This window comes from Kwoniella dendrophila, chromosome 5, assembly GCF_036810415.1.
Source record: "Kwoniella dendrophila CBS 6074 chromosome 5, complete sequence".
In the NCBI taxonomy this organism is placed as follows: Eukaryota; Fungi; Basidiomycota; class Tremellomycetes; order Tremellales; family Cryptococcaceae; genus Kwoniella; species Kwoniella dendrophila.
The window spans coordinates 775103-802469 of NC_089480.1; the positions used below are offsets into that span (position 1 = coordinate 775103).

The 27367-nt window shown below is 39.0% G+C and overlaps 8 protein-coding genes across 8 annotated transcripts; 2 read left to right on the top strand and 6 right to left on the bottom strand.

Annotated features, from left to right (window-relative positions):
- Positions 1–1027: 1027 nt before the first annotated feature.
- On the top strand, positions 1028–2478 carry L201_004130 (uncharacterized protein; the record flags this gene model as incomplete). Its single annotated transcript, XM_066219878.1, has 7 exons — positions 1028–1163; positions 1244–1278; positions 1358–1429; positions 1492–1607; positions 1672–1781; positions 1943–2102; positions 2193–2478. The coding sequence occupies 7 exons, from the start codon at positions 1028–1030 to the stop codon at positions 2476–2478; spliced, it is 915 nt and encodes a 304-aa protein (XP_066075975.1).
- Positions 2479–2580: 102 nt separating this feature from the next.
- On the bottom strand, positions 2581–4094 carry L201_004131 (uncharacterized protein; the record flags this gene model as incomplete). The annotated part of the gene is made up of 3 exons (XM_066219879.1): positions 2581–3152; positions 3258–3859; positions 3991–4094. 3 exons carry the CDS (start codon positions 4092–4094, stop codon positions 2581–2583), a joined length of 1278 nt encoding a protein of 425 aa, XP_066075976.1.
- Positions 4095–5103: 1009 nt separating this feature from the next.
- On the bottom strand, positions 5104–10172 carry L201_004132 (uncharacterized protein; the record flags this gene model as incomplete). Its single annotated transcript, XM_066219880.1, has 6 exons — positions 5104–5320; positions 5387–6267; positions 6328–8202; positions 8265–9002; positions 9069–9790; positions 9878–10172. The coding sequence occupies 6 exons, from the start codon at positions 10170–10172 to the stop codon at positions 5104–5106; spliced, it is 4728 nt and encodes a 1575-aa protein (XP_066075977.1).
- A 1339-nt stretch (positions 10173–11511) lies between these two features.
- On the bottom strand, positions 11512–14935 carry L201_004133 (uncharacterized protein; the record flags this gene model as incomplete). Its single annotated transcript, XM_066219881.1, has 10 exons — positions 11512–11832; positions 11890–12011; positions 12071–12400; positions 12455–12656; positions 12717–12890; positions 12957–13019; positions 13073–13243; positions 13300–13420; positions 13478–13617; positions 13679–14935. The coding sequence occupies 10 exons, from the start codon at positions 14933–14935 to the stop codon at positions 11512–11514; spliced, it is 2901 nt and encodes a 966-aa protein (XP_066075978.1).
- A 452-nt stretch (positions 14936–15387) lies between these two features.
- L201_004134 (uncharacterized protein) lies at positions 15388–19147 on the bottom strand (the record flags this gene model as incomplete). Its single annotated transcript, XM_066219882.1, has 19 exons — positions 15388–15792; positions 15868–15926; positions 15990–16072; positions 16137–16213; positions 16270–16339; positions 16404–16628; positions 16685–16767; positions 16827–16932; positions 16984–17011; positions 17072–17298; positions 17372–17487; positions 17563–17820; positions 17886–17958; positions 18021–18107; positions 18172–18299; positions 18370–18440; positions 18540–18690; positions 18793–18938; positions 19021–19147. The coding sequence occupies 19 exons, from the start codon at positions 19145–19147 to the stop codon at positions 15388–15390; spliced, it is 2520 nt and encodes an 839-aa protein (XP_066075979.1).
- A 254-nt stretch (positions 19148–19401) lies between these two features.
- On the top strand, positions 19402–20459 carry L201_004135 (uncharacterized protein; the record flags this gene model as incomplete). Its single annotated transcript, XM_066219883.1, has 5 exons — positions 19402–19465; positions 19595–19793; positions 19934–20048; positions 20193–20295; positions 20371–20459. The coding sequence occupies 5 exons, from the start codon at positions 19402–19404 to the stop codon at positions 20457–20459; spliced, it is 570 nt and encodes a 189-aa protein (XP_066075980.1).
- Positions 20460–20905: 446 nt separating this feature from the next.
- Positions 20906–23174, bottom strand: L201_004136 (uncharacterized protein; the record flags this gene model as incomplete). Its single annotated transcript, XM_066219884.1, has 9 exons — positions 20906–21132; positions 21212–21511; positions 21573–21951; positions 22020–22189; positions 22261–22758; positions 22821–22838; positions 22908–22943; positions 23011–23059; positions 23130–23174. The coding sequence occupies 9 exons, from the start codon at positions 23172–23174 to the stop codon at positions 20906–20908; spliced, it is 1722 nt and encodes a 573-aa protein (XP_066075981.1).
- A 434-nt stretch (positions 23175–23608) lies between these two features.
- On the bottom strand, positions 23609–26233 carry L201_004137 (uncharacterized protein; the record flags this gene model as incomplete). Its single annotated transcript, XM_066219885.1, has 12 exons — positions 23609–23842; positions 23957–24150; positions 24250–24369; positions 24463–24624; positions 24714–24728; positions 24797–24955; positions 25040–25104; positions 25174–25269; positions 25339–25354; positions 25425–25474; positions 25551–25699; positions 25781–26233. The coding sequence occupies 12 exons, from the start codon at positions 26231–26233 to the stop codon at positions 23609–23611; spliced, it is 1713 nt and encodes a 570-aa protein (XP_066075982.1).
- Between the last annotated feature and the right edge of the window lie 1134 nt (positions 26234–27367).

Sequence of the window (27367 nt, forward strand, 5' to 3'; positions counted from 1 at the left end):
ACTGCATTCAGGTTCATTGATTGGACAATGGCAGATTTGCCTTTCGATCAATACTGCTTCAGTATCAGTAGCAGGCAAAGCCATAGCAATTGTTGCGAGGAATGGTGATAATATGGATAATGCAGCAATGGTAGGCAGCTTCATGGTATCGACTAGATTGTTTGAAATTGGGTATTCAATGGATCGTTGAGGGGATTTATGTTGAAAAGGGTTTGAAGTCAAGAGAAGAAGGGATAATTCAGACAGGCTGATAAGTCCTTTTATAGTATCTCCTATAAATTTCACCAAGTTCTTTTGCCCCGTACCATCAGCCCTATGGTAGTTTGTGGTAGGATCATATCGCATTGAGACTCAGTATCCGGTCATTCGGTGAGAAGCTTTTACCTGTGTTGTGTGATTTTCAGTATGCTGAAGTAGTTTTAAGAGTCATCGAACACGTTGTACAGAATGCTGTTTAGAACTGATCGAAAGGAATATAAGATCTATAAATATAGTACCTGAGGAAGACATTCAATCAAGTACAGTCAACGGATTCTGCCAAGCTGAATCAATGGTCTCTCCGTCTGCATTTCCAACACATTCCTAATGATCTCCATCCGGTATTAGTATCTAATTGTTATGAAAACCCATGAGTCTTGCTCACACCCCTTCCGACAGCTTGTTTCCGGTCCCAACTTCTTCAGATTGTGCTCCAGACATCACAGCAGTATCAAAAGGCATAGGAATACTATGCATGATATATCAAATTTCAGTCCTAAGTCTTAGCATAGCAAGATTGTATCTCGAGTACTACTCGTACTGTACCTACAAAGTGCCACTGAAGATTCCAGTTGATCGTCATAAGCGCGAATGACTTCATCGATGGGTTTGTTCCGGAAAATGTGAAAATGGAAGAGCGAGAACGAAGTGATAAAGTACTGCAGCGATCTAGCTGTAATAGATACATCTTGTTTGGTTACACCTTCATGACAATTCGTCTTGACACAACATTCGACACCATATAAATACACATGAGAACAAACTCAATATGATTCCACCACCAGCATTCTTTCCGACTTTACTAACATTCCACTTATTTCCATTCCATGCACCTATCACTTATTTCGGATTCGATGCTCCTTTTGGAAGGTTTTCTAGTAAAACATCTAATTTGAACATCAATGGTAAATTTCTTCAATATGATCTCACTCATCTCCAAAAAAAATTAGAAATCCATACTGATATTAAATGGTTGAATGAATAGGTAATGTTGCTTGGGCTATTGCTGAACTCGTTTCAGTAAGTTTTTGACAATTATTCGATTGTATTACTTGCCGGATAGTATGGTATATCAAACTAAATATTTGGCATACTATAGCCAATAACATTCATAACTACTTTACTTATAAATCCTCATCCAACTCTCAACAAACCATCACGGATATTAGCGGTATGTGTTTCGCTTTGATGTTTATACAGAAGGAAACTAAGCCTCAAGATACCTTCTCATAGGGATTATATCTAGCTCATTATGGACATCGAGCAATTATCTCACCTTTAATCCTATCACCGAAAAGATCACCTTTACATGTGATTGTAGCTTTGGCAATGGGCTTATTTAATGTTTTGTAAGCTATTCTGGCACAGGTGATCACCTCTCAACTAGGTCAAGCTAACAGAAAAGTATCTTAGTAATGGATATCTGGTCGCAATGGGATTAGCTTTTTATCCACCACAAGACGAGATCAACTTCAAATTTTGGATAGGGATTGCAGGTTGGGCTTTAGGATTTTTAGGTAATGGTGAGTGAGGTTAAAGTATTGGTATTTCGCCTTAAAGCGTCAATCTTCCTATCGTCTTTGCTTCAGGTTACGCTTTAAACTCTTTGGCCTTGAAATATAAACCCCTTGAATTCTGCTTGTCAGTCGATTCATGCTAATTCTCTCTTCCTATCAATTCTCAGTGTATCACGATGAAGTACTAAACGATTTAAGAAGAGAACCATCTGAAAGATTAGTTACATCCCATTTACCAGAAGATGATGATTCTAAGTCAGGTAGATATAAAATTCCAAGAGGTGGTTTATTCAAGTACATTTCGTTTCCAAACTATTTCAGTGAATGGTAAGTTTAAGTATTCTGTTGGCATCTACATAATTCTGCTTGCATTCTTGCAATCGACGAATTATTAACTGAATATGCGACATTCTATAGGATCGAATGGTCAAGTTTCGCTTTAGCAGCTACATCATTTTCAACACCATTGATTCCATTACCTTTATTATCAAATTTAGTAATGAAAACAGGTATAAGATCAAATATAGTTCAGACAATTTCAAAGATATGGTGGCCAAGTTATTTATTACATCCAACATGGATGTTTGTTCTAGCTGAAATTACATCAATGTTACCTAGAGCTTTAAAAGGTCATTTATGGTATAAAGAGAAATTTGATAATTATCCAAAAGATAGAAAAGCTGTTATACCTGGATTATTATGAGTTGGATCGTGTTGCGTAAATGAGCTGTTCAATACCTGGTGTTTGTATCATATAGTTTGATAGAATTACATATGTTAAAGATGCGATTATATTTTATATGAATTACAATTCTACAATTACAGGAGCATATTCACCTTCTTCCTCAGATTCTTCAGATTCTTCTTCATCTTCTTGTCCGTTGTATGCATTATCACTATTGCTCGTTATCAAATCATTGATTTCCCAACCCCATTTACTTGCTATTATTTTCAGACCTTTCCATGATTTTCTCATATCGTTAGCTACAGCTTCGTTCCAACCTTGTATATCTTTTGTACCTTTTATAGCTAATATCAAATTTTTCCTTAAAGATTCAATTTGATCAAGATAGAAAGAATCTAATTCAGGTAATTCAGTATCGAATGTACCGTCTGGTATTGAATCAATTTGAATGACCAAAGTTTCTGTCAAACTTTTATACAGTTCTTGAACTTTCTTTGATATCGTCGTTATTGTTAAAGCAGATTTTGACGATGTTGATGTTTGACCAAGATATTGATTCGGCGTTATAAGAAAAGTTGATGATTGACATAATAAACTTAAAATCCTTTTATAAACCAATAAAGATGAATATGAAGATAAATGAAGTAATAATATAAAAGATAATTGTAATTGCGATATAAGTTTTATCGGATCTACAAATATAAGTTGACATGTAAAAATCAGTAAATAAATTTCCATTGGAGACATATCTATCATTTTGTAAAAGATATCCTTTCTGAGTGCAAAGTGAAACTTACCACCTCCCAATTGTTCTTGAATTACATTACCTAATAACCAACTTTTATCTTTAGAATATTTTGTAATTTCTTCACCTATCATTTCACCTTTTTTCCATGATTTCTTTAGGTTGAATCTAACGAAATTTAGAGAATCATGGTTTGTATTGCTATCTTTCTCTTCATTGCTTGATGGATCTGTGAATTTTTTATACTCAATCGAATCTTCTTCTTCACCTATAACAGTAACTAAACCATCTAATATCCTTTCATTATTGTTATTGGTATCACCATTTATAACATTATGCAAATCATCTTTGGTTATTTTCGATATTAAAGATTTCCATTGTTCCAAATTATGAAATTGATATGAAGCTAATTCACTATCAATTGATCTCAACTTATCATCCGTTATAATTTCATTTTTCAAAAATTCAATATTTTCTAAATCTGGATTATATCTAATCAAAAATCTTTCTTTCGGTTCAAAATATTTGATTAAACCATTCTTAATTGGTGGTGTGCCTGTATTTGTACCGGTTTGATTGATTGACCAAGTTATAAAATGTATTCCAGGTGGTAAGAATTTTATACCATTAAATGATTTACGTATTATATTATATCTAAATCAAGTACAAAGTGAACTGTAATGATCAGTCTTTGGTTCAGCATTAAGATTTAAACACCTATATGAAGCAATTGAGATAGTATTTGCGATGGGTTTAGCGTCTCGAATGGAGAAAACAAAACTTACGTCCCATCAATACCAAATTCACTACCTTCAGGTAATCCACTAAATATCAAAAATCCACCTGCTGACCATAATGCTTGAGCTTGATCCTGTGTCAAGTCGTTCATTCTGAGCAGTAAACCAGATAGTCGAGACCCTCGAGGATAGTGTGATATATACACTATTTTATAAAGGCTTGATATAGAATGCTTGAATAAAAATAAGCCTGTAAGTGAAACTTATGCTTGGGATTTTCATCATTAACGATCTATTTTTGCGAACTTACCTCCACCTTTCAACAACGGTCCAAATTACCCAGTTCCATGATGTATGTGTTCTAAATGCTGCTGATTACTTGTCTCGCAAATACGAAGTAACAATTCAAGGATAATGACATCCAAGCCAGTTAAGGCATGACAGAAAATCTGGTACGTTTCAATTTATTATGCATCCCTAATATCAGCATCTTTCTATATAAATCGTATTCTACTCTACATTAAATTCTGTACAAATTGCAGGTTCAGGATTTTTCAATCAAACAAGTCAACCTCCCCAGGATAAACTCTGATGAATATCAATCTGAATGTACTGGAATATGTATGTTATAGATATTGTAAGAGTGAAGGAGATAATCATAAAAATTTGCTTTGACGATTAAAAGGGAAATACAAAGTAATTTCGAATCTCTAATGAAGCGGTAGTTATAAGCAAGCTGCTTCGAGTATCTTGCCTTATGAGAAGTAGTAGAAATAACAATGGAAAAAAGTTAAAAGGAAAAACAGGAAACTGAATTAAAAGAAATGTAAATGTAGAGACTGTTGATAAAACCCTAAGAGACCTAATGCTATGTGATTATCTAACAATCCTATGAAACTGATTTAGTCATTAAAACCAGTAAATATCTGAGAAGAAGAGATGTTGGCTTGATAGTTTGATTTAACCAAGATGATGTATAGAAATGCTGTTTATAGTATGATTTATCTATTCTGACGATCGAATCTAAGAAAAGATAGATTGATTTCTATGCAAGTAACGAGAAGTTCCAATGCTTGAAAACCGCAATAAAAGTTGACGTCGAGTTTCGTGTGATCATCCGAATATACTAAAAATAATTCTTTTATAGCTTATTTACCATATTTACGCTGAAGTTTCTTCTTCAGCTACCTGAGTAAGAGCTTTCTCGAATTTTTGTTTAGGTGTTATTCTCGGTTCTCCATAAACATCGATCTTGTCACCTAATGCACTAATTTCTTCTTCTGATAACGATAAAGGTCTAAGTAAAAATCCAATAGCTTTGTATGCTGAAGGGAAATCTAACGAATCATCATCTAAAGATGGCATTCTAGCCTCGATACTATCAAATAACAAAACAATCAGTATATGGAACTGAACAAATAGAAATACCAAGCAAGTCACTTACGCAGTTTTCAATACTTCAGTTGAAACGGCGTTAGCTGCCAAAGCAGCTTTCCAACCTCTAGCAACAACTTTAGCATCTTTTTCTTTAGCGATTCTGAATACATCTTCTAATAACCTTTCAGCCAATAAATGTCTTCGGATTTCAGGTAATGTTTTGAAGTATTCAACAATATCTTCAGGATCACGTGAACCACCTTGATCCTTTTCACCCCACAATTCTTTCATATCAGATGTGATCTTGTTCTTAGCACCTTGTTCCGTTAACTCTTTAGTAGCAGGTTCAGCAGGAGTTTCGTCTTCTTCCTCTTCCTCTTCCTCAGCTCCACCTTCCTCCTCAGAACCTTCTTGACCTTCTTCGCCATCACCTGGTAATGGTTTAGTTCTGGGTGCTAGTTGAAGTTTCTTTCTTTGAGGCGCAGCTTCTCCAGCATCAGCACTTTCTCTTCTACCTTCGGAAGAAGCAGCCTCATTGGCGTCGTTAAGAGCAGAGAACATGTTGGCAGAAGAAGGTTGTCGAGACAAAGGAGGAGTGACAGATCCAGTGGTTCCAGCTTTTCCTTTTCGTGCAAAGACACTGGAAGGTCCGAATGTTGGGGCGGATGGCATACCGGTTGAAGAGATGTTTCGACCGATACCTGAGAAATCGGCCGGTCGACCGAGACCAGCTCTTGGGTTGGTAGAAACTGATTGCCATTCACCAGGTTGTGGTCCATCTCTTGATCGACCAGCTCTTGATCCACCTCGAGAGATTGATCCTTGAGCGACTTGTGCAGCAGCAGCGGCTTTCTCTTCGGCAGCTTGTTGATGGATTTCGGCAATGGTCATTACTCCAGCTTGTTTGTTTCTCGATCTCCATTTTGCCTTTCTCAAATCCATGATATCCTGTTGTAGCCGCAGATCGTCAGTACATGAGTCTAGAACGAACATGAAAGCGTTACTCACCATGACCATGAATTTTATACGTGAAGAGATAGATTCACTGTTAACAACTTGTTGTAATCTTTCGAATACAGTGTTCATATTATCAGGAGCGGCTTTATCATAAGCTTCACCAATAGTAGAAAGAAGTTTACATGTTGACTCGATATCTTCTTCATCAGGATCAGTGACATTACCAAGTAATCGAATAAGACATTGTCTAATAACACCTTTTGAAACCATTTCTAATTTGTATAATTCACCAATAAGTTGAACTAATCCTAAACCTCTTCTCTTAGCCTTTTGAGCAGCATAGTACTCATCAGACATCAAAACAACCTCAGCTTCACCTTCACCTTCAGCGCCTTCACCTTCTTTTTCTTTGTTCTCTTGGTCTTTCTTCTGCTTAGCTAACCTTTCTTTATCTTCTTCAGATTTGGCGGCAGCGGCTACAGCAGTATCTTCTCTAGCTTTCCACCCAGCCTCGAAATCCATCTGACATCGACCAAGCAAGTATTTTCTGAACAAGACACCACCAGAAGTTGGTTTACCTTCAAGTACTTCTGTCACAGCAGGATCAAGTTCCACCATTAACATCCTACAGAGTTTGGCATACATAGCAGACCAATGTGCTTCATCGGTAGCTTTCTCGAATATAAGTTTGATAACAAGTTTTAGTGTCATACCATTAGTTTCATGTTCAGATTTATTGGCCCATTCAAGAATTTGTTTAGAAATACCATCGAACTTCTCTTCTGTAAGTTTGTTGAGCAATGATTTGACTTTTCGCTCAATGAATGCAGGAGATCCTTCATCATCACCACCAAGTCTGGTTCTTGTCCAAGCGTTACCAGATATCTGTAATGGTGCAGGAGCAGGTTCTTGTGATAAGGATGCTCGTGTCTCTTGAGGAGCTCGTTTGGTACCACGTTGACTACCTCGGGAAGCACCAGATCGTGAAGTAGATGGACCCATAGATGGAAGACCAGACATACCAGGAAGACCACCTGGGCCACCTTGACTTGGTGATCGACCCATAGAACCGGCTCTAAGTGTAGCTTGGTATCGTTGTTCACTAGTTGTACCACGGAGAGAGCCAGATCCAGAACCGAATTGACCCATGCCGAAAGATCCCATGCCTTGACCAGGGAAAGTAGGTCGGTTGATACCACCGATACCAAGACCAGTAGGAGCACCACTGACATTTCGACTGGAAGGACCCATTGAGTTTCTACCGCCTCTAGCCCCTCGACTACCGAATCCACTTGAAGCATCGGCTTCGAGACCAATTTCTTCGAGAGGAGGAAGACTTTCAGGTTTCTCTCTACAAACACCCATGAATTGCATCAAGAAGTCTCGGTCGTATCTGAATTTACCTGGCTCAGCACCAGCGTTTAGTTGTGGTTGAGGTGATTTCATAGAACCAGGGTAAACAATAGAGCTGATATCCTCGATAGGTTTAGCGGTGTTGAGAGCTGATTGAGAGGCACTAGGGGATTCATCGGCAAGGGAAGGAGATGCAGGTTTGAGTTCAAGAGCGGAAGGTGGAGGTCGTCGAGCGCCATTGATGGTAGCAGCGACGGGTTTGGCTGGGAGTCCAGCACCCAAAGCAGGGGAGGCGAGAGAGGGTGATGATGGAACGGAGGCGACAGGTGTCATAAGAGCTTTTCGTTGTTCGTCGGCTTTCTCTCTGGCTTCTTGTGCAGCAGCGTGAGCAGCAGCCTTCTCCTGTTCAGCCTTTTCAGAGTGTTCTCGAAGAGCTTGAGCATTAGCTTCCCTTTCGGCGGCAGCCTTTTCAACTGCAGCCTGTTCAGCAGCAAGGCCTTCTTCGAGTTTTTTCTTTTCAGCAGCAGCTTCCGCTTTGGCTTTCTCTTCAGATTCAAATTTCTCCTTTTCGGCCTGCAACACGATATGTTAGGTTAGTTTTATCAAGAGATCCAGGTTGATAGTCGACTGCTCACCTTATCAGCGGCTTCCTTGGCCTTTCGCTCTTCTTCTTCCTTGGCTTTCTTCACCTTTCTTTCCTGTCTCTCCTTCTCCTCTCTCTCTTCAGTCTGTTTGAGTTTCTCTTTGTCAGCTTCTTCAGCGAGACGAGCTTTCTTTTGATCCTCAGACTCGATTCTAACAATGACTGGTAAAGCAACCTTCTTCTTTACTGGTTCAGCTTGAGGTTCACTAGGTAATTCAGGTGTACCTGCTCCACTTGATGGTGCAGGTAATTTGATTGCTGCAGCCTTGAGGTCAAGAGCGGAACCATCAGGTCGAGATATCTTGATTGCGGCGCTCCGCCTTGGGGTGAAAGTAGGAGCAGAACCAGATAAGTGTGGTGGGAAACCAGGCGTAGAAGGACTTTGAACTTGTTGAGGAGTGAAAGTGGGGGGCATTGGTCGTTGGGGAGTGACAGGGATAGAAGCAGCTGAGGCGTTGGAAGGAGTAGGTTGATGACCACTCATGAGGGATGGTGGTCTGGTTGGAGGTGTAGGAGCAGGACTGGCACCTCCACTACTGGGGAGTGTAGCAGAAGGTGGCATTGGGGATTGTGAAGGAGGAAGTTGACCTTGAGCAGCTCTGGGAGACATTGGACCAGCTTGTTGTTGAGCAGGGTTGTAACCGGCACTATTGTACTGCTGATTCTGAGGATGCTGTTGTGGAGCCCATTGTTGATTGTATTGCTGTTGCTCGTAAGGATTGTAACCTGGCTACATAAATTACGGAATGTTAGAGCACATCTTCTGTCATGATTGATATCTGTGAATCTGACTTACGTAGTAGTTCTGCTGAGGATATTGCATCATTGGGTAACCTGGACCTTGAGGACCAGGATGCATTCCATAAGCACCCATACCACCTGGACCCATCATCATACCAGGTCTAGGCATACCTTGTGGGCCAACACCGTTTGGTCTAACAGGAGTTTGCTGGGGAGGCATACCACCTTGTTGAGGGGGTCGGAAACCTTGTTGGATGTGAGTGGGGTTGGAAGGGTTGAATTGATTAGGTGGGATAGCTTGGTTAAGTACAGGTGATCGTTGCTGGTTGGGGAGACCACTAACGGGAGGACGTAAATGAGGTTGACCTGTGTATGGGGAGCTTGAAAGACCATTTGGACCAGGTTGGAATCCTGATTGTGATTGACCCATAGATTGTCTTCTATCATGAGCAGGTGGAACAGCATTTTGTGGTTGTGGTGATGACATTGAAGGTGGAGCTGAAGGTTGACCATGAGGTTTACCGGCAAAGAGTGAATGTAAATCGAGGTTCTTCTTTGGTAGTGCAGCACCGCCAGCTACTGGACTAGTGGAAGAAGAAGCGCCTAATGAGCTCATTCTTTTGGTTTTTACTGCATTTGCATCATTGGATGCATCAGCTTCAATTGAACCGAAAGATTTGACAGCATCGGAAAGGTGAGAACCGGTAGTTGATGGGGCAGCAGGTGAGGAGGATAACATGGGATTTGGGTGATCGACAGTTCCGAATGCAATATTACCTATTTGAGAGTTTGATATATTTGATTAACACATATTACCACACAGAAAGAAAGAGAACTAAAGGCAGGTGTACCAAATTTACTCACTTCGTTTAATGTCCATACCACCACCGACTAGCATACTACTTTTTCTAGAATGACCACTACCTGAAGCTGAACCTGAAATGGGTACAGGGTTTGAACCATTTATATTTGTTCCATTTCCATTTGGTAAAGCAGAATTTGATGATGCAGGTGTATTACTTCCTGATGGTGGATTCGATGGGATAGGTGTAGATGTTGTAGAAGCAGTTGGTGGTCCACGTGACCAAGCTGATGAGGAAGTCGAAGCCGAAGCTTTGCCTGAACCTTGAATTGGGTTTTGTGTTGTATTTTTGCTCATTGACGATAATTTGTTATATATACTCAGCTAAGCCTTTGGGTAATTAATCTAATAATTCCAAAGACTTTCTATCTAAGATTGAATTCGCGTAAACTGAAGTGTTTTGAAGAGAGATGTAACGCGAAATTGAAAAGTCAATTGTATAGGTGACTTTTGCCTTGACTTTACTCTTTTGGTAGGTCGTTAAAATTGATGAAAGGAAGGATGGATGTTAGAACTTTTGGTTATATGAAGCTGTATTAAGGATCGATATAGTTTCAGCTTTCTTACGACTTTGCCATAACCATACATCTATTTTTCTTACTCACCGAAAGTTCTATATATTTTATACTATATGTATGAGAAGTGACTAAATCCAAGTACTTTTCGAGCGATATAATCAAGTGATGATATAAAGATCTTCACAGTTTTTGTTGTACTGATATTTGATGAGTGGTGATGACGAGAACTTGTTCTGTCTATCGAATCAAATCAAATCTAGATTGATCTTCTTTTTTTTAACCTTTTTTGATGTACACTACTTGAAACGTTCCTCTGCAGTCGAGAGGAGGTATGTGGTAGGTAAAAGTAAGAAAGAAGAAAAAGAATAGACCCCTTATGTGATAAAGAGTCCGATATGGATGATGTAAAAAGAAGTAGAATAAGAAAAGGTGTAACGAAAAAGAAAAGGGAATTGAAAAAAAGTAATGTAATGGTGTATGCAGGATAAAGTAACAGGGTTCAATAATGAAATTTGATATGCTAGCAATAGTACGGGTACGGTGGGTGGCGGATGATATACCATGTACCACGCGGAGTTTGGAGTTTGCGGAGAAATAACTTCATAAAAGTCTCTAATGTCGTATGACATAACCGGACCATCATCAAATCCTCTTGTTCTGTTATGTGTGCCATTACATGTCTCACCTTTCATTGTTAGAATATCAAACAAAGCAAGACAATATGCTTGTTATAACAGTACTTTAAGGATTTATACATCACGACCTCTTCAGATCTGCAATCAGCCATGCATGGTAGCATAAACGGAGATGCCAAGATAATGAAAGGACCACAGGTGACAATTGAATGCGAGAGGAATAATCTTTTCAAGGAGTCTGATCAAAGGACTGTTCTTTTGTTCTATATCATGACGTTTTATTGGGATGATAACAATAACAATACTTTCTGCTCCTCATTTTACGCCGGTATATGCAAAAGTTTTGTCTATTGGATAGATACATACTCATAGAAAATGTTTCTCTTTTATACAGGAAAGCTACAAATCAGATCTCTCCTTCTCCCCTTCAAATCATCAGATTATATATATGAGGTATGATAAAATACAATGAAGCATAAGATACTAGATTAGCCTTTTGATCATTTTCTCCAAATCGTCTAAAGCTTCTTGAATACTTTCCATCTCACTTTCATCAGCATCATCTTCCATCTCTTCTTCTGCTAATGTAAGTTGTGGCGTTGTAGAATTGTTGATTAATAATTGTTTTATACTTTGATGAACTTCATATTTGAGTCCCCTCAATGAACCTCTCAGACCTTCTAATTTCTCTCGATCCATTTGTGCAGGTAGAGCTTTGATATCTTCTAAATGGAGCTCATCAGTAGATGCGAGGAGTTTAGTGATTACTAAAGCTAAATATCCAGTAATAGCTTTTGCATATATCTACGGAAAGATCAGCTCCTTTTGTCATTCCATGAACGATTTTGAAGCAAAACTTACATTGTCATCATCGTTGGAGTAGTTGGAGTAGATTGTACAAAGATGGTACGTGAAGGGTAATGCATTCAGATCATGGCATCTGCGTAATGATTCCCATTTACCCTTACACGTCGTGTCGATTTCTATCGAGTTTGTCAGCGATACTAGGCGTTAGATTAAATGGCAAAATGTGGATACTGACTTGTGGTAGCAATGGTATGAGCGGTCTCCTTGCCTGAGCGAACACACTGAATGAGTAAAGCTAATATAGTGCAGACAAAGTCCTGATCCAACAATCTAACATTAGGCTGATCGCTAAATTCCATAGGAGTAACAATTTCCGTTTGTTGACTTTCATCTTGATTGTCATCCATATCTTGGACCTGCGGTGGTAGGAAATGTGACCGCTGAAGTAGCAGTCGAGCCAAATTCGTCGATGCACCATGTATCTTGATGAGGGCAACTGTCCAATCTGAGGATATATTCGTAATGATGATCAGTAGTTGTAGCGTTTGAAGGACGCAACGCGGCACTAGATTTATAGTCAGCAGGACAGACATATCGATTTTGGTACGTAGGCACTCACGATTTGCCGGGATTTCTTTCGTCTCGTTCAGTATCAAAGCACTAGTGGCCATAATGATACTGACAAATATCTCTACCGACTGTTTGTGGTTAAATGCCAGCTGGCTAGCACAGTCTTCGTAAGTACCTGCTATCCGAGATATGGTTTGAAGCAAAGGGTAAATATGGTTGAAATCTGGAGGGTTCTCCGCTGGTAACAGGTCCTACAAGCATCCAATCAGTCGTCAGGCTAGACGGACAGAAGCGAACGGAACATTACTTACCAAGCCTTTCTCATAAAGATCAAATCGGTCGCCTAGGATCTTTGCCTCGAGTATCAAGGCATCCAAGGCGTTCTCCAATATCAGACTAGCGCTATCAACAAACGAATTCGACGATAGCAATTTCGACTGGCAGATACTGTTGAGTATACTGGAAGCTAATAATCGGGTGCCGGACTATCGAACACCTAATTTTAGCTGATGCCAAGCCTGTGATCCGGTATAAAAACCGTTATAACTTACAGTTACAGTATCGATGGACAAATTCTTCATTAGGGAAAAATAGATGTTTCGGAGTTTCTGCGTCTATTGAATGCCAATCAGAAATGATGTCTATCATGGTGGCGCAATCGACCTACAGCATTATTCCCTTTCCCTTTGATACCTGGATCTAGCGGCCCATCTCTAATCTTCAGATTTCGTAGTAATAAATCAAGGATTTCTTTCGTATAGTTCTGTACTACAGCTTCTACGCCTAAATCAGATTGAAGTAATGTTGCTAGAAATAGCATGCATATAGTTTCCATGATCTACAGGTCTCGTCAGCTACCGATCGCTTGAAATGGTTCGCACGATATACACTTACCTGATCAGGTTCTTCCCCTTTACCCTCTATCAAACTCTCCCACACCGCATCAACTTGTCCACACACACTCATCTTCGCTAACCAGCTATCATCCTGCATATTTCTCAGGATGTCAATTGCGCTGCAGTAATTTCCATGTTAGATCATCGGTAACATGTCAAATCATACGTCAACTAACCTTGACCGCTTAAAAGACATCCCCATACTGGGATCTACAATACCGTCAATAAGACAAGATAGTTCATCCATGAACCGTCTATTCTCTCCTTTTGATCTCATGTCAGAGACCGTCTGAGGTGCTCTGGCCAATAGTAGTTCCTGGAATCTCCCAAAGGATCAGCTATACATGTCGACATGATCAGGCAACAACTGGACATACCGCCATTAAATTTCCAGAACCATTTTCAGTTTCATCATTATCAGTTTCGTATTTCTTTCTAAGTTCAGCATAACTTGCTTCTGGAGCAGTTTCATCTGCACCAACATCTTCCTTTGACACATTGGCTAAATCCAGATTAACTTGTGAAACTTCAGCTAACATTGATCTTTTGCCTCCGTACGTTCTTTTAGCTCTACCACCTGAACCTTCACCATTACCACTACCAGAAACAGGATTGACCGTTAAATTCGTTGTTATACCCTCTTGATTTTTAGGCGATGATCTTGATGAAGGTGACTCTGGCATTGATTGAGTACGTTGTAATTTTTTCGATGGCGTTGTAGGTAAAGGTGAAACTTGTGAATGAGCTGATGAGATATCCAGAGATTTACCGAAAGAGGTTTGTTCTATGTTTTCATCGTCTTCATTTACTCTGTTGTCCTTTAGGGGACTAGTGGTTATGGGAACAGCACTCATGCTCTGGGTTTTGCTTAACATTCTTCTTAAGCCACCTGGTCTACCTATTCTGGCTTTCAGTTCAGTTGAAGTGGTTGCGGTGTCCGGTGAAATAGGTTTACCAGGAGAATCGAAATAATCTTTTCGAGGTGAAACAGCTGAAAATAGTTCTTCGTACGATGAAGGCGACGCATGTGGAGTCAGCTTTTTAGATACTGATCTTGTTCTCCTAGGTGGTGTTGATGGTACGGGCGCATCTGGAGGTAAAGGTGGTGAAGATGAAGGTGGATGTAATTCTACTATGGGAGCCGATCGTTTTTCAGATGAAGGTTTTGGAGGTATAATTGATTTCGGATAGCTGGGTGTTGTATGGAAAGATTTGGATTTCTTGATTGGCGGAGGGGATGGTGAAGGTGTCCTACTAATTGACGGTGGTGGTGGTGAAGAAGGTAAACTTTTGGATGACGTGAGATGTCGACCTCTTGGTCTACCAGTTGAAGATGAATTTCTCCCAGATGACCCATTTTTCTCTCCTGCTGTATGGTCGTCTTTAGCTCGTTTGGATATTGGTGATCCATCTCTACTACCATGCATGTTTTCATGTTTGCTATTTATCTTCCCTATTATAATATCGTCTCCTTCTTGATCACTATCATCCGTCTCTTCAGCAATCAAAGCTTCAGCTTTTCTTTTCTCTCTTATAACCGAAGCTCTTTTTGAATATGTTTTCCTAGCTGATAGACTGGTGGAACGTGTAAGACTAATGGGTGAAGATCCATGAGGTGAAGATGTATTGGCCATTTTCGACATTTCTTGTGAACTATTTGAGGGATCTTATGGAAAGCTGATTTGAGCTACAGGAGGGTCATGGGTTTATTTAGCGAACTCTTCTTGCTCTGAGTGCACTGTTTTTTGGAATTTCTAATCATATAATAGACGATTTATATACCGATATGTATAAAGCGACCAGTGTTTTGCTTCTTCATGTTCTGATTGCTGTAGACAAGATACTTTTGTTATGACAAGGAGAAAGGAAGAAAGAAGATAGAACATTAACTTTCTTGCAGTCTTAGACCCGGTTACAATCACAAGGGCCCCACAAGAACTCATGTTGACATTCGGCGATCTCCACCAAGTACCGAGTGCATCTTACAGATTCCCGTAATCAAAGTCAAAGTGCATTCAGAGAGGTCGTTTATTCATTATAATTTCACCAACACAGTATACATACAATATAGTATAATCCACTGAGCTTAATGTCCACCACCACCACCTCCACCCAAAGGACCTAAAGTCTCTCTTCTAGCAAAATTAACTAATCTTCTGAAATCACCGAAAGCCTTTGGTGTTTCTGATCGATCATGACCTTCAATCGAATTTGATGCGGATCTCAATAAACCAGGTAAACCTGTACTACTTCCATGTTGTGAGAAATAACCAGTTCCTGAAACAGGTGAAGTTACTCTATTTATTATGTCACTTCCAGTAGTTGAATTTGTATTCGTCATTATTGTTGATGACGATGATGGTGTTGGATCCATATCGATATTAGTTAAAAATGATGTATCGGATAATTCCGAATTGGTAGATGTAACAGATAAGAAGATATCTAACAATTTCTGTTGATCTGTTCGAGGTGTACCTTTTAAGTCTAAGATCTGTAGCGTTGTTGTGTTGTCATCATTAGTACTGCATTTTGTGCCCTAAGACAGCAAAATAATACGATTACTTACTTTTTGGAAATTACTGAAAGATCGATCCCCGATCAACAAGCAATAATTCTGCACGAAACCTGTGAAGCAGTATCAGTACCGGTCGAATCTTGGCACCTGCAATTCGTTGGATATCTGCTCACCTTCAGGTGGGTCATCTGGAGCTAGAATAACTTTCAACATAGTTTCTAGTTGACCGGTGTTCTTGGTGACATATTTAGTATAACTGTAATAAATTGATAATCAGCTAGTTTTAAGAAAGTCCTGTCTAATGAGTTAGCTGGACGTACATATTGGTCGAATTTTCAGGGTGAGGTTCGGGTAAGTCTAGAAGACAAGCTTTCACAGCTTGGACATCGAGCAGTATCTAAAAATTATGTATGTCAACTTCAGGAACCAATTTTCTTCGTGATATTAACTGACCTGCTCCGCTCCAATCTTCTTGAGGGGTCTACTTTTGATGACCGACTGAGTAAATCTTGTTATGATCACCCTGTGATTATCATTCTATGTTAGCTCAGACGATTTCCATAGCGTCAGAATACGTGAAAGCTCACCCAACAGCTTTATCAGCGAAATTTCTGATATACTTCTTCCCTTCTACTCTAGTCCTAACCACTTCGGCAACTTGTTTGATTGAAGATACCAGATCCACTATATATGCTGATCTACCTGAAACGTTCTCCAGATGCATCCATGGTGTTTTTAGTATTGCTGCCAAAGCAGGTTCGCAAGATGCTTCCAATTCACGCAAGATTGTGTTTATGCAGAACGAGATAACCCTGTGAGTTCAAGCGTTTAGCGTTGAAGAATAGGCATAAGAATTATAACTACTTACGTCGAGAAGGTATCTCGTTCAGTCTGGAATGATACTTCTTCCTTAGATTCTTCGGCGATCTTGTCTTTCAGCCGTTCCTCAAGCTATACCCATGTCAGCTCTATAGGCACTGCTTATCACAAAGGTGGATAGACAGATTCACCTGTAACGACGTATTTTGGCAGTATTCCGCTGTATTCAATATCATACAAGCATTCTTGACTTCTTGCAGGTTGTCTCTACCTTCAAGCGATCTTCGAGAGGGTTCTCTGTAGGTGATTCAGTTGTACTGCTTCAGCAAATTGCGTAGAGCGGCTTACCTTTTCATACCGGCCATTAAAACATCATCTATGCATCGGCGAAATGGGTTAGTGAAGATCTCACATCATTGATCAAGAATAAACTCACCAGAATATATCTTCAGCCACTTTGCAAATATTTTACCTAATTTCCTCATTGGTTCCCCTTTAGTGTACTTGTCGCATTGCTCCAGAGTTTGACCGTAGAAATAGAACAATTCAGTGGAAGAAGGAAGTACGGTAGGTACAGGTGTATCTGATTCTTGCTGCAATACACCTTCCATGGATGAACGGGATTTTGATCCTCTATAGGCCGATAACATATCGGCAATTGCTCTGCGCATTTCCGAGATCGAGGTTGATCAGCGAACACATTATCGAATGATTATATGATGATACCGCTACTTACCTGTCTTGAGCATCGACATAGACGTTGAAGTAGCTATCAAATATACTTGAGATAGTCCATTTTGTCTGAATGCCTGCTCCACGAGAAGTTATACCACCAGCTGTTATGTCTTCAAACTAGAAGAAGGAATTACCTAATCAGCTTTTGATTTTCATCGAATCAATATGCATCAAGGGAAAGCCTCAGCTTACGGGCATTTCAAACCTTCTTGAGAAACCAGCTTCGAAATCTAGAGTAGCTTGTAAAGCATCAAGTAGAACATTCACAACAGGAGTTGATTTGCCCAATACATTTGCTAAATCACTTCTTGTATATTCAGCAAAATTTGATACCAACAATCTTGTCATTTCCCACGATGACGGGAATAATGATGAATCTTCTTCGTCATGATGTTTCAGAACTCTTCTAAACCAAGCATAACGTCTGGGTACGTTATCTAGTTGACCAGCCTGCGATCATACACAACTTATCAGCGTCCAGGTCTACCAAAGAAGCCCAGTCAGGAACAGCTTACTTCGTCTGTGGATTTGAATATACGCCTATATTCTGCTAACTGTATTTGTAGATATCTCTCGATTATATGATTCCTATAAAATTCAGATCAGAATCACCTGAAAATATTGTATCAAAGTTTCCATCGATAGCTTACCTGAAATCGCCGCCAAGTACATCGATAACATGGCAGACTTCTGATATTACCCTTCTGTCTATAGGTTTATTTGGATCTTGTTTGAAGCTATCAAAGACGATCATCAAGTTAGCTGCTATTTTCAAAAAAGACGTTTTTCAAGAAAGCTTACAAAATATCCATCTCTACAGCAACTTTTTCTTGTATTGATTTTCGATCTGCCTCAGCTGCCTTGAAGATTTCAGCTACTGCTGGTATACCTGATAAAGGTTTTAGTGGCGTTAAAAGGTGTGTTACAGCCTGGAAAAATAGTAATGTTTCAGTGATTAGAGGCAGTCTAATTGGTCACAAGAAGAGTGGTTTAACTGACTGATAATGCTTGAGACATGTCTTTATACCTTTTGGTGGGTAGTAATTCTTTAAGCTGATTATGGGCGTTTTCTAAATGAAGTTTCCAATATCAATATGTGGAAATTGATTGAGTAGTAAAAGGTAATAGAGGTTTTAGGAATACAAAATAGTATCAGTAATTGTACTCACTCAACATTCCCCATCTTTCCAGCATTTGTATGGCACTCGTCAAATTTGTTTTAGCAGTATCCAGCCTTTGTATATCGGTCGTTATGGTTTTGACTATAGCTTCTGCTTCTGCGGCTTTCTCTCTTATTACGTTGATCTGAAGCATAAGTTGCTATAATTTTAGGTATCGGTTAGCTTTCTCGGCCCAAAACGTGATGTAACACCATAAATTAGGAGTCCTAGGTATGAACGAAGAGATGGATAAGAGATTTACACTAATTTGAGTTTGTATCTTCGACATTTTACTTGGATCTTGATCCCTCTTCAATTCACTTTTCAACCTTGAAACTTCTTCTCTTACATCCATGATTTCCAGCTGAAGTTTAGCATGTATTTGCTGATGCCGACTCAATGATTCAGCTAGAGCGAGACGGTCAGCCCAGCTCGTAATATTCTCTAACTCTCGTATGCATTGGACAGCTGGACATATCCAGCTACTTACCATCAGGAAAATCCTTTGATAATCTAGCCATAACATTTTCGTTTATTCTACTACTATCCGTCACGTTGTCTACATTTCTACTCCTCGGTATCGGCGTAGTCGCTCTTGAAGTTGATGCAGAAGCCATCTTGCAGCGTTGCTCGTCTGTCTATTGGAGTATAACGTTGAGAAGGAGGAGAAGAAACGCAAAATAAATACGACACGTATATGATGTTTCTTCGTAGATATCGTCATGATGATTAGTGGTGATGTCCGAGCCGAAGCTAAGGACACGAGATTATCTAAGTCGCGTAAAGATGCAATATATAATGTTATTGATTTTTCTCTTAATTATGAATTCATCCAATTGTCTACTTAAGCATAACATATTATGGACACGCAATGGGAGCGTTCGATCCGATCATAACTTATGAAAAGGGAACATATATAGAAACTGATACAGGTAGTGAGTAGCGTTCATCCATATCTAATTTTAGGCAAGTCCACCCGGACAGACACAACTTAACCGTCAAATACAGCAGCTAATAATACCATCTTTCCTTCTCATGGTTATCCCAAATTTCCAACGATATAGACAAAGTATCTAGAAAAGCATCAATTACAGGAGCGACCAATATCATCCTAGGAGGTAAATCGATAATTAAGAATGATACTATATTAAGAGGTGATTTAAGAAGATCTACAGCAGGACAACATGTCGTTTTGTCTATCGGTAGATATTGTTTAATTGGTGAAAATTCAATTATTAGACCACCAGGTAAACTCCATAAAGGGTAGGTCGCCACTCAATACTAAATCAACTCATCATCATCTTGATTGTATACAGTAGGCGTTAGATTGAAGCTGTTCTATAAAGAAAGAAAGATAGAATGGAATGATTTTTTAACTGACTGTTTTTCGGGATATAATTCAGATCATTCACATTTTACCCAATTAGAATATCAGATTTTGTTCATATTCAATCAAACTGTATAATTGAAGCTGCATCAATTGGATCATGTGTTGAAATTGGTAAAAATTGCATAATAGTGAGTTTTGCTTTTCATAGTATCTCGACTTTTTTTTTTTGGCATTCAATCGCTAGTTTGGATGGATAAAGGATATAAATTGAATATTACGGGTAGAAGGTAAAAAGCTGATAATCCTTTGGTATTCTGTCTATTTGTCATAAGGGGAAATTCGTTATAATCAAAGATTTAGCAATTATACTACCAGATACAGTATTACCTGAAGGTACAATCGTACCTCCAATGTCAATCTGGGGTGGTAATCCAGGTAAGATCAGCTTCATCGCTTTTATATATAAATATCCTTTTAGCTGATCGAGTTTGGTGTTTATTGATGTTTCAGGTAAACTAGTTGATACGCTGCCTGAAACGTATCAGGAGACAATGGAGTCCAAGTGTAAGAATTACTATTTGAGGTTCAAATCGGCCTAGTTCTCTGCTGCCATCCCTTTGGCTATATCGATCGATATTATCTATTTAAATGAGAATACCAGCCCATCAGATTCAACGCAAATTAACGAATATTTACGAATACTATATATATTATGCATTCTTCGACATCGAGTCCGTAACTGGTGATCAGTCGATTTCACCTTGATGCTATCGGTCGTGCGATTCAACAAAATATACGATCACTTCAGTATTTACGATGCATCTATTTTAGCTATATAATACATATTACTCCATTTCAACATATCAACAAGTATACTCTCCGTACTTCCGCTCACTAAGTAATTTCAACACGTTATTTCACTTCCTCCTCAACCATATATGTTACTTCATTTTACCAAGCATCAAGCATATCACCAATTTCAGTCGCTCGAGCATCTGACTCAATTCCAGCTTCAACACGGACACCATTACCGTCAATGATATATCTAATATGTAACTTCTAATTCTTTATCTGTATTCGTACTTGTACCAGGTTTAAATTCGCCAACGGATGGATCTAATTTTTTGGATTCACCGAATTTTCTACTCATGTTCATTCCACTTCCTAATCCACCTCCATTTGTAGATGCTATTGATTTATTATATGTACCAAATGTCTTTTTACCAAACTTAGGTGAAGGCCTTGTGATTGGGTGTGAGAATTTACAATCCGCTATATAAATGACCAATTAGTTACTGATTACCCCTAGATACGAGGCGTTTCGTTCACGAGCAAAGAAAGATTGACTTACGCCTTGTACATCTTTCACCATATCTACAAGAGACTTCTTTCCTTGTATCGTCCAATGCACCGTCCATCAAACCCTTATGTGTCATAACGACTTCTACGTCACCATCTCCATCATTGTCTTCGTTGTCTGAACTAGGTGCCACAGCAGGTACGGGTGCAATTTTGGGTTTAGTGGTTTTTGAAGCTGTAAGAGCTGGAGGTGGTATAGGATTTCCTTCCTCGTCTTCGTGTCTGAAAGGACATGACGGGTTGGTGCAATTTTGATATTTGCACAACAATCGACTTGGGCCGGCAGAATCGCCTATAAACAGACTCAAGTTATAACTCCGTTCCCGATAAGGAAGGACCAAAAACAAACTCACCTAAAGTAGCTGCCGGACTGACATGACTCTTTATACATTCGGCATCCTTACATTCCTTTCCACTTTCACAAGGTTCTTCACTCAAGACCATTCCTGTTTTTTCATCTGCTACAGGACTAGGATGACTGAAAGAACATCTTGAATTACTACATCCAATAGAGAATCGACATAAAGCTGTTGATGTAGGTTTATCTGGAATCGGTCCGGGTGTAGCAGATGATTTAGGTGGAATGCCGGAAACTGAATGATCACCTAATTTAGTACCATGAGGAACTTTGACCGCAGGTGGACGAGCAGGTTTACCAGAGCTTGCCGATGCTTGTTGTTGTTGCTGCTGCTGTTGTACCTGTTGCAATTGCATTTGCTGTTGTTGACGTTCCTATTGTAAACCATGTATGTTAGTATGTCCCAGGTAAGCTCGAGACACCTCAAGGTTCCAACACTCACCTGCATCATGGTAGCAACCATATTATTCATTTGAGCCATACTAGCTTGCATCATCATCATTTGGGCGACCATCTCCTGTTGACCTTGAGGAATGAATGGTTGATTGAATCCAGATTGAGAGAAACCTGGTTGTTGTTGATTTTGCTGTTGCTGAAAGTTAGGTCGGAAACCTGTGAGCCCGGATTAGCATATAACGTTTTAAGCTACGTATGGCGCATCGTAGTGACTATTGATGACTTACCCATATGTCCACCACCCATATTACCACCTCTTCCACCCGCCATTCCTCTGATACCTACACCTCTACCTCTTAGATTATTTCCATTTCCATTTGGCGCACCTGTTAATCTATCTGCAAGTGATTTACCTTCATTACCCATATTTCTAGGTCCAGATGGCGCTGATAAACCAATATCTGAATTTCTCTTTTTATTTTGGTTTCCATCTTGTTGATTTGAGTTTGACATATCTGATGCTTTTCGTTTTTCAGGTTGAGACGATAAAGGTGCTAATGCTGTATTGAGTAATCTTGATCCTGATCCGGAACCAGGCTGTGATCTTGGTGCGGATGATTGAGCAGTTGGGGCTGTAGGCGCTGTAGGAGCTGGGGTCGTGGATACAGGAGCAGGTGAGGGTGATGGAACAGCTATTACTTTCTTTGCACTGGCGAATAACCAATCTAAGAATGCTGAATCAAAATCTGATCCTACTAAATCATCCATCTCCGTTTGTACTCGTTCTAGAATATATTCCTTCCCATTAGCATAGACCATACATTTCATTAAATGTGCCATATCATACCTCGTGCACTTCCATTAGCTAGAAACGAAACCGAATATATCAGCTGACAACTTTCAAAAAGCTTTCGATAACCACCAGCTCACTCACCAAGCAAAACTGTAATATATTCCGCCATGACATTGTCTGAATATTGGTGAATACTTTATTAGTAATGCACTTGAGAATTTCCTTGTTCGCTCTAGGTACATACCCTCAGGTTCAGCCCATTCTCTCCTTTCAAGCTCTTTTTGAATCGTAGCCTTCACAAATATATCAGTTATCATTCTCAGTAAGGACAAACATTGATTCACAAGGAAAAGCGCAACTAACCTGGAGTTGAGCAGATTGCTCTGTATTTAGAGATATTCCTGACATTTTCGGATCAAGCTATATTTCTTGCTCTATCTATGTATACAGAATGTTGACCTTATCGAGAGAATATCCTAGTTATCGCTATATCCAAGGAGATTACTTGTATGAAAGGAAGATAACAGTCCAAAATAAATGAAGCAGATGTCAATTGTCAATGAAATGGTGGATGATGAAAGAAGCTTAAGCTGTTAAATGGGTGGCAAATTCTAGGTTCAACGCCGAACTTGTGTGTTGAATGTGGCACCTAGCAAATAGTGGGGGATAAGGTATATCTTAAGGTCTATGCGGTAATCATATGCATGATTGATCTATTCTCTATTTTTCTATCTATGATCAAAGGATATGTAAGGAGAGCGAGGGATAGAGTGTTATTTATATGTTGAAGGAAAAGTCCATTTCTTCTTTAATTTTATATACATTGTAAATGTCATGATGAATTATATACCAAGATCGCCATCAGCTTCCATAATTCTTTTCATAGCTAATTCTTGTTCTTCTTCAGGTGTACCGGGTTGTTTAAAGAATACCAAAAATTGAATAGCTAAAACTGTTACCCAACCAATCAAAAAATAGCAAGTCCTCGATCCAGATAAAGACCATTTAGGTGGTTTATTTGTTGTATCTTGTAATCCTGCTTGAACTGCCATTGTTATCGCTCCTCCAACTTGAGCCTATAGGTCATAATTTGTGATCACGTTCATCAGCATTAACTGTTTACTAAAACGTTCGCCATTTATCACACTGTTCTGATCACTACAATGATGTGGATTGTATATCCTACTTACCAGTACGTTAGTCCAAGCTCCAAATACACCAGCCATTGAAGGAGGTCCGTAAGTGATAAGATTGATAGTACAAGCAACATAAATAAGCATAGCCCCGAAACTACCAATAATAAAACTTGGGAAGCAGAATTTCCAATAATCACTACCATTTCCGCCCTCTGAAAAGATTTGTAAGACTTCGGCTCCAATGATTACTAGTTTGGATGGAAAAGATAAATTCAGTTATGTAGACTAATTTATCTTGCAAAACCTTAGCCATGCTGATATAAAGTGTTGGTGGGTCTTATACTTACAAGCTGATCCAAAGAAGATGGTATATCTCGGTTTCGTTAATACAGCAGGAACAGTTTGTGTAAACACTGCACCTGCTATACAAAGTATACCTTGAGGCAAGACTGCCACAGCAACATGAACTAAAAGCGATATAAATCCAAAGAAAATCGTTATTAACTACAAAACTCAAGCAGATACTAAGACGTTATGTATGTTAAGAGATTTCAACCTACGCGGAGACCAACCATAGACTTCTTGCCACCAGGTAGCATAACCAAGTTGAGATGTTGCCCAAAATGGGAAGGCTAACATTGCAGCTAAGGATAAAATAATAGAATTGGTAATTTTCCATATTGAGGATGGTAACACAGCTGTTTTTGGTGCAATGCGAGATTCTGGAGATATGTATCAAGGAAACCATATCAGCAAAGATTGAAACAGATAACGTAGAATAAGTTGAGCAAATACGAATCAACGAACTCACCCCAAACGAAAAAACCTATACCAAGTGGTACAGAAAGAACAATAGGATGATGAAACTTGGTGAACCCCATCCATCAATCGGACCTTGAGTTAAAGCTAAAATGAAACAAATCAAAGCTTCCATCATGAGAATAACGCCAGGTACATCTAATCTTCTCCATCTTGGTAAAGGATCTCTGTGATTTGCATAGGAAGATCCTGTCATTGGTAATAGAATGATACTTCCAATAGCGAATATAATACCTATTGATGTAATGAACGGTAAATGTCAGCAAGCTTATAATTCTGCCGGATGAGAGGTATGGTGTCAAAGTAATCGTAACCTACAGATGATGGCAATCAATCTAGAAAACCATTTATAGGAAGCTTGCATACATAACCCCGCGATCACCCTTTCCAACATCATCCAAAAGCGTCAGTATGTGCAATGTGAAGCCAAAATGCGTGATTTACCGACTTACAAGCCAAGTACATTACCGAGACCAGCAGCTAGAGTTATAAAAGCCAACTTATTTTTTTGTTCTTCACTATCTGGAAACATATGCACTGTAAGGTTGCTAGCATTGATCACGTCAAGAATTAGCTGGGGTTCTTCTTTTCCCCTCGCAAGGGGTCAGTGTACTCACAACGCTGATGGTATAGCTGTTATATATGTCGATGTAATTTATTAGTAAAACAATCGAAGACGGTCAACTGATCTGGCCTAGCTCACTCATAGCACCAAAGATACCACCTATACCTCTTAAGACCAAGAAACCAAACCTAAGGGAAGTAAACCTTCAGCATACGGTTTGACGTTTGTATAAGTGACATTGACTTTGGATTGGGAATCACTTACTTGCTGGCAGTCACGAAAGAAGTAGCCAATGAAACACCACCCAATAGCAAGAAGCCAGCTTCGAAGATAAATTGAGCAGGGAAGAGATCACTTAACCTCCCGGCAAATAAGAGGAAAGCAGCGAAACAAAGTGAATAAGAAGTAATGATCTAAGGATAAAGCATAAGCAAGAAGCACGTATATTACTCATTTGAGATGAAGAGTGGATGAACCGTTGAGATTGAACTTACCCAAACAGCTTGGGTGACACCTAATTTTATATCAACACTGATATCAGGTACTGCAACAAGTACACCAGAAACGTTACAGATATCAATAAAACTTGCTAAACTGAAAATAAATAATAAACAATTTTTTCTAACTTGTGATAATTTTGCTAATGGATGTTGATGTTTGAGGATTGCTGATTGTCTTCTGTTATTCATTGTGGATGTACTTGACTTGGGTGTTTTACCATCCATTGATAAAAATGATCCATCAGATCTTTCTTGTTTATGATGTCCATTCTCACTGTTATCACCATTCAAAGTATGTAAATCATATTCTTCGATTGTTCTATTTCCATTATTACCATAATTGCAATTATGATTATTTGCCATGATAGTGGTATCACTACTGGTACTGTAAACTGAATTTATCGGGAAATGTTCTTGATCAGGTGAAGGTAATATCTCTAATGACATCTGTTCGTATCTCCTAAGCAGAACCAGAGTGGTTTGGCTTCTTTATATCACTACTATATGTAGAGTGAGAAAAGAAGTTGATATTAAGAGAAATAAGACAAATTTGATAAGGATAGGACGTCTATCAACTTTTTCAAAATCAAAGGAGATTTTTCAGATTCTCTCTTCCTCCGTGTAGAGGCTATACGTATACATCAGCGGGGAATCCAGAGCTTTCATGTTGAGAATGAGCCGTATGTATAATTCATTTTTCAGCATATCTATACGATTTTACATATGGTGAAGTAGCGGAAATTTTCTTGAGGGATGATCTGTGCTGCTTGCGGCTACGAACGCTACCTTGTGTTTAGGTGAAATAGCTTGATGTTCTTCTACTACGGTAGATATGTTGAGAGATTCCAGCGAACAATGCTTGCGCCAAATTGCCTAAAATTAGATAAAGAGATCTTGTCCCTTGAAACATATGGATGATATTAGAGTAAAAAGGGGAATAGAACCAAACTAATGGTTCAAGCTTTGATCGTTTTTTCGTTAGATCTGTTTCATGTGTCGGTACTCCAGTTTTGATAGATAGGCCTGTTGCCAATTGTCTCTCTGACCGTCAAAATAGAACACTTTATGCAAGTCAGAGCGAGGATATAGCACAGTAAATGCTTATCCTATAATATAACTAGTCCATTGAGACCTGTGCATTGTCGAAAGGTATATACATACAAGCACAGCGTAGTCTATCTATCCTAAACTTCAACATTTACAGTGCGTACATTGAATGTCAAGCGATTTAAGTACAATTCTCTGATTACTTTGCTATTTGTAAGATTTGGCGTTTCCTACGTGATTGGTATGATAAAGACGGATAAGAGATAAGAAGCTGATTATGCATGGTCTGGAAATTCAAGTAAAAATGTGTAAAATAGTCAGATTAAAGTTCTTTCAAATAAGTTGGAAAAGCTGAATATGCACAACGTCATAAGGTATCGCATCACTCTTCTGGGGGGATGTTTAATTTGTAATTATACGTTATCAAATCTATTTTACGTATTTTTCATTGACGTTTCCATACTAACGTAAAATGATTAGATGATGATGATTGACGCCAAGTACCGCCGGAATAGAGTTTTTCTTATTCTGCCC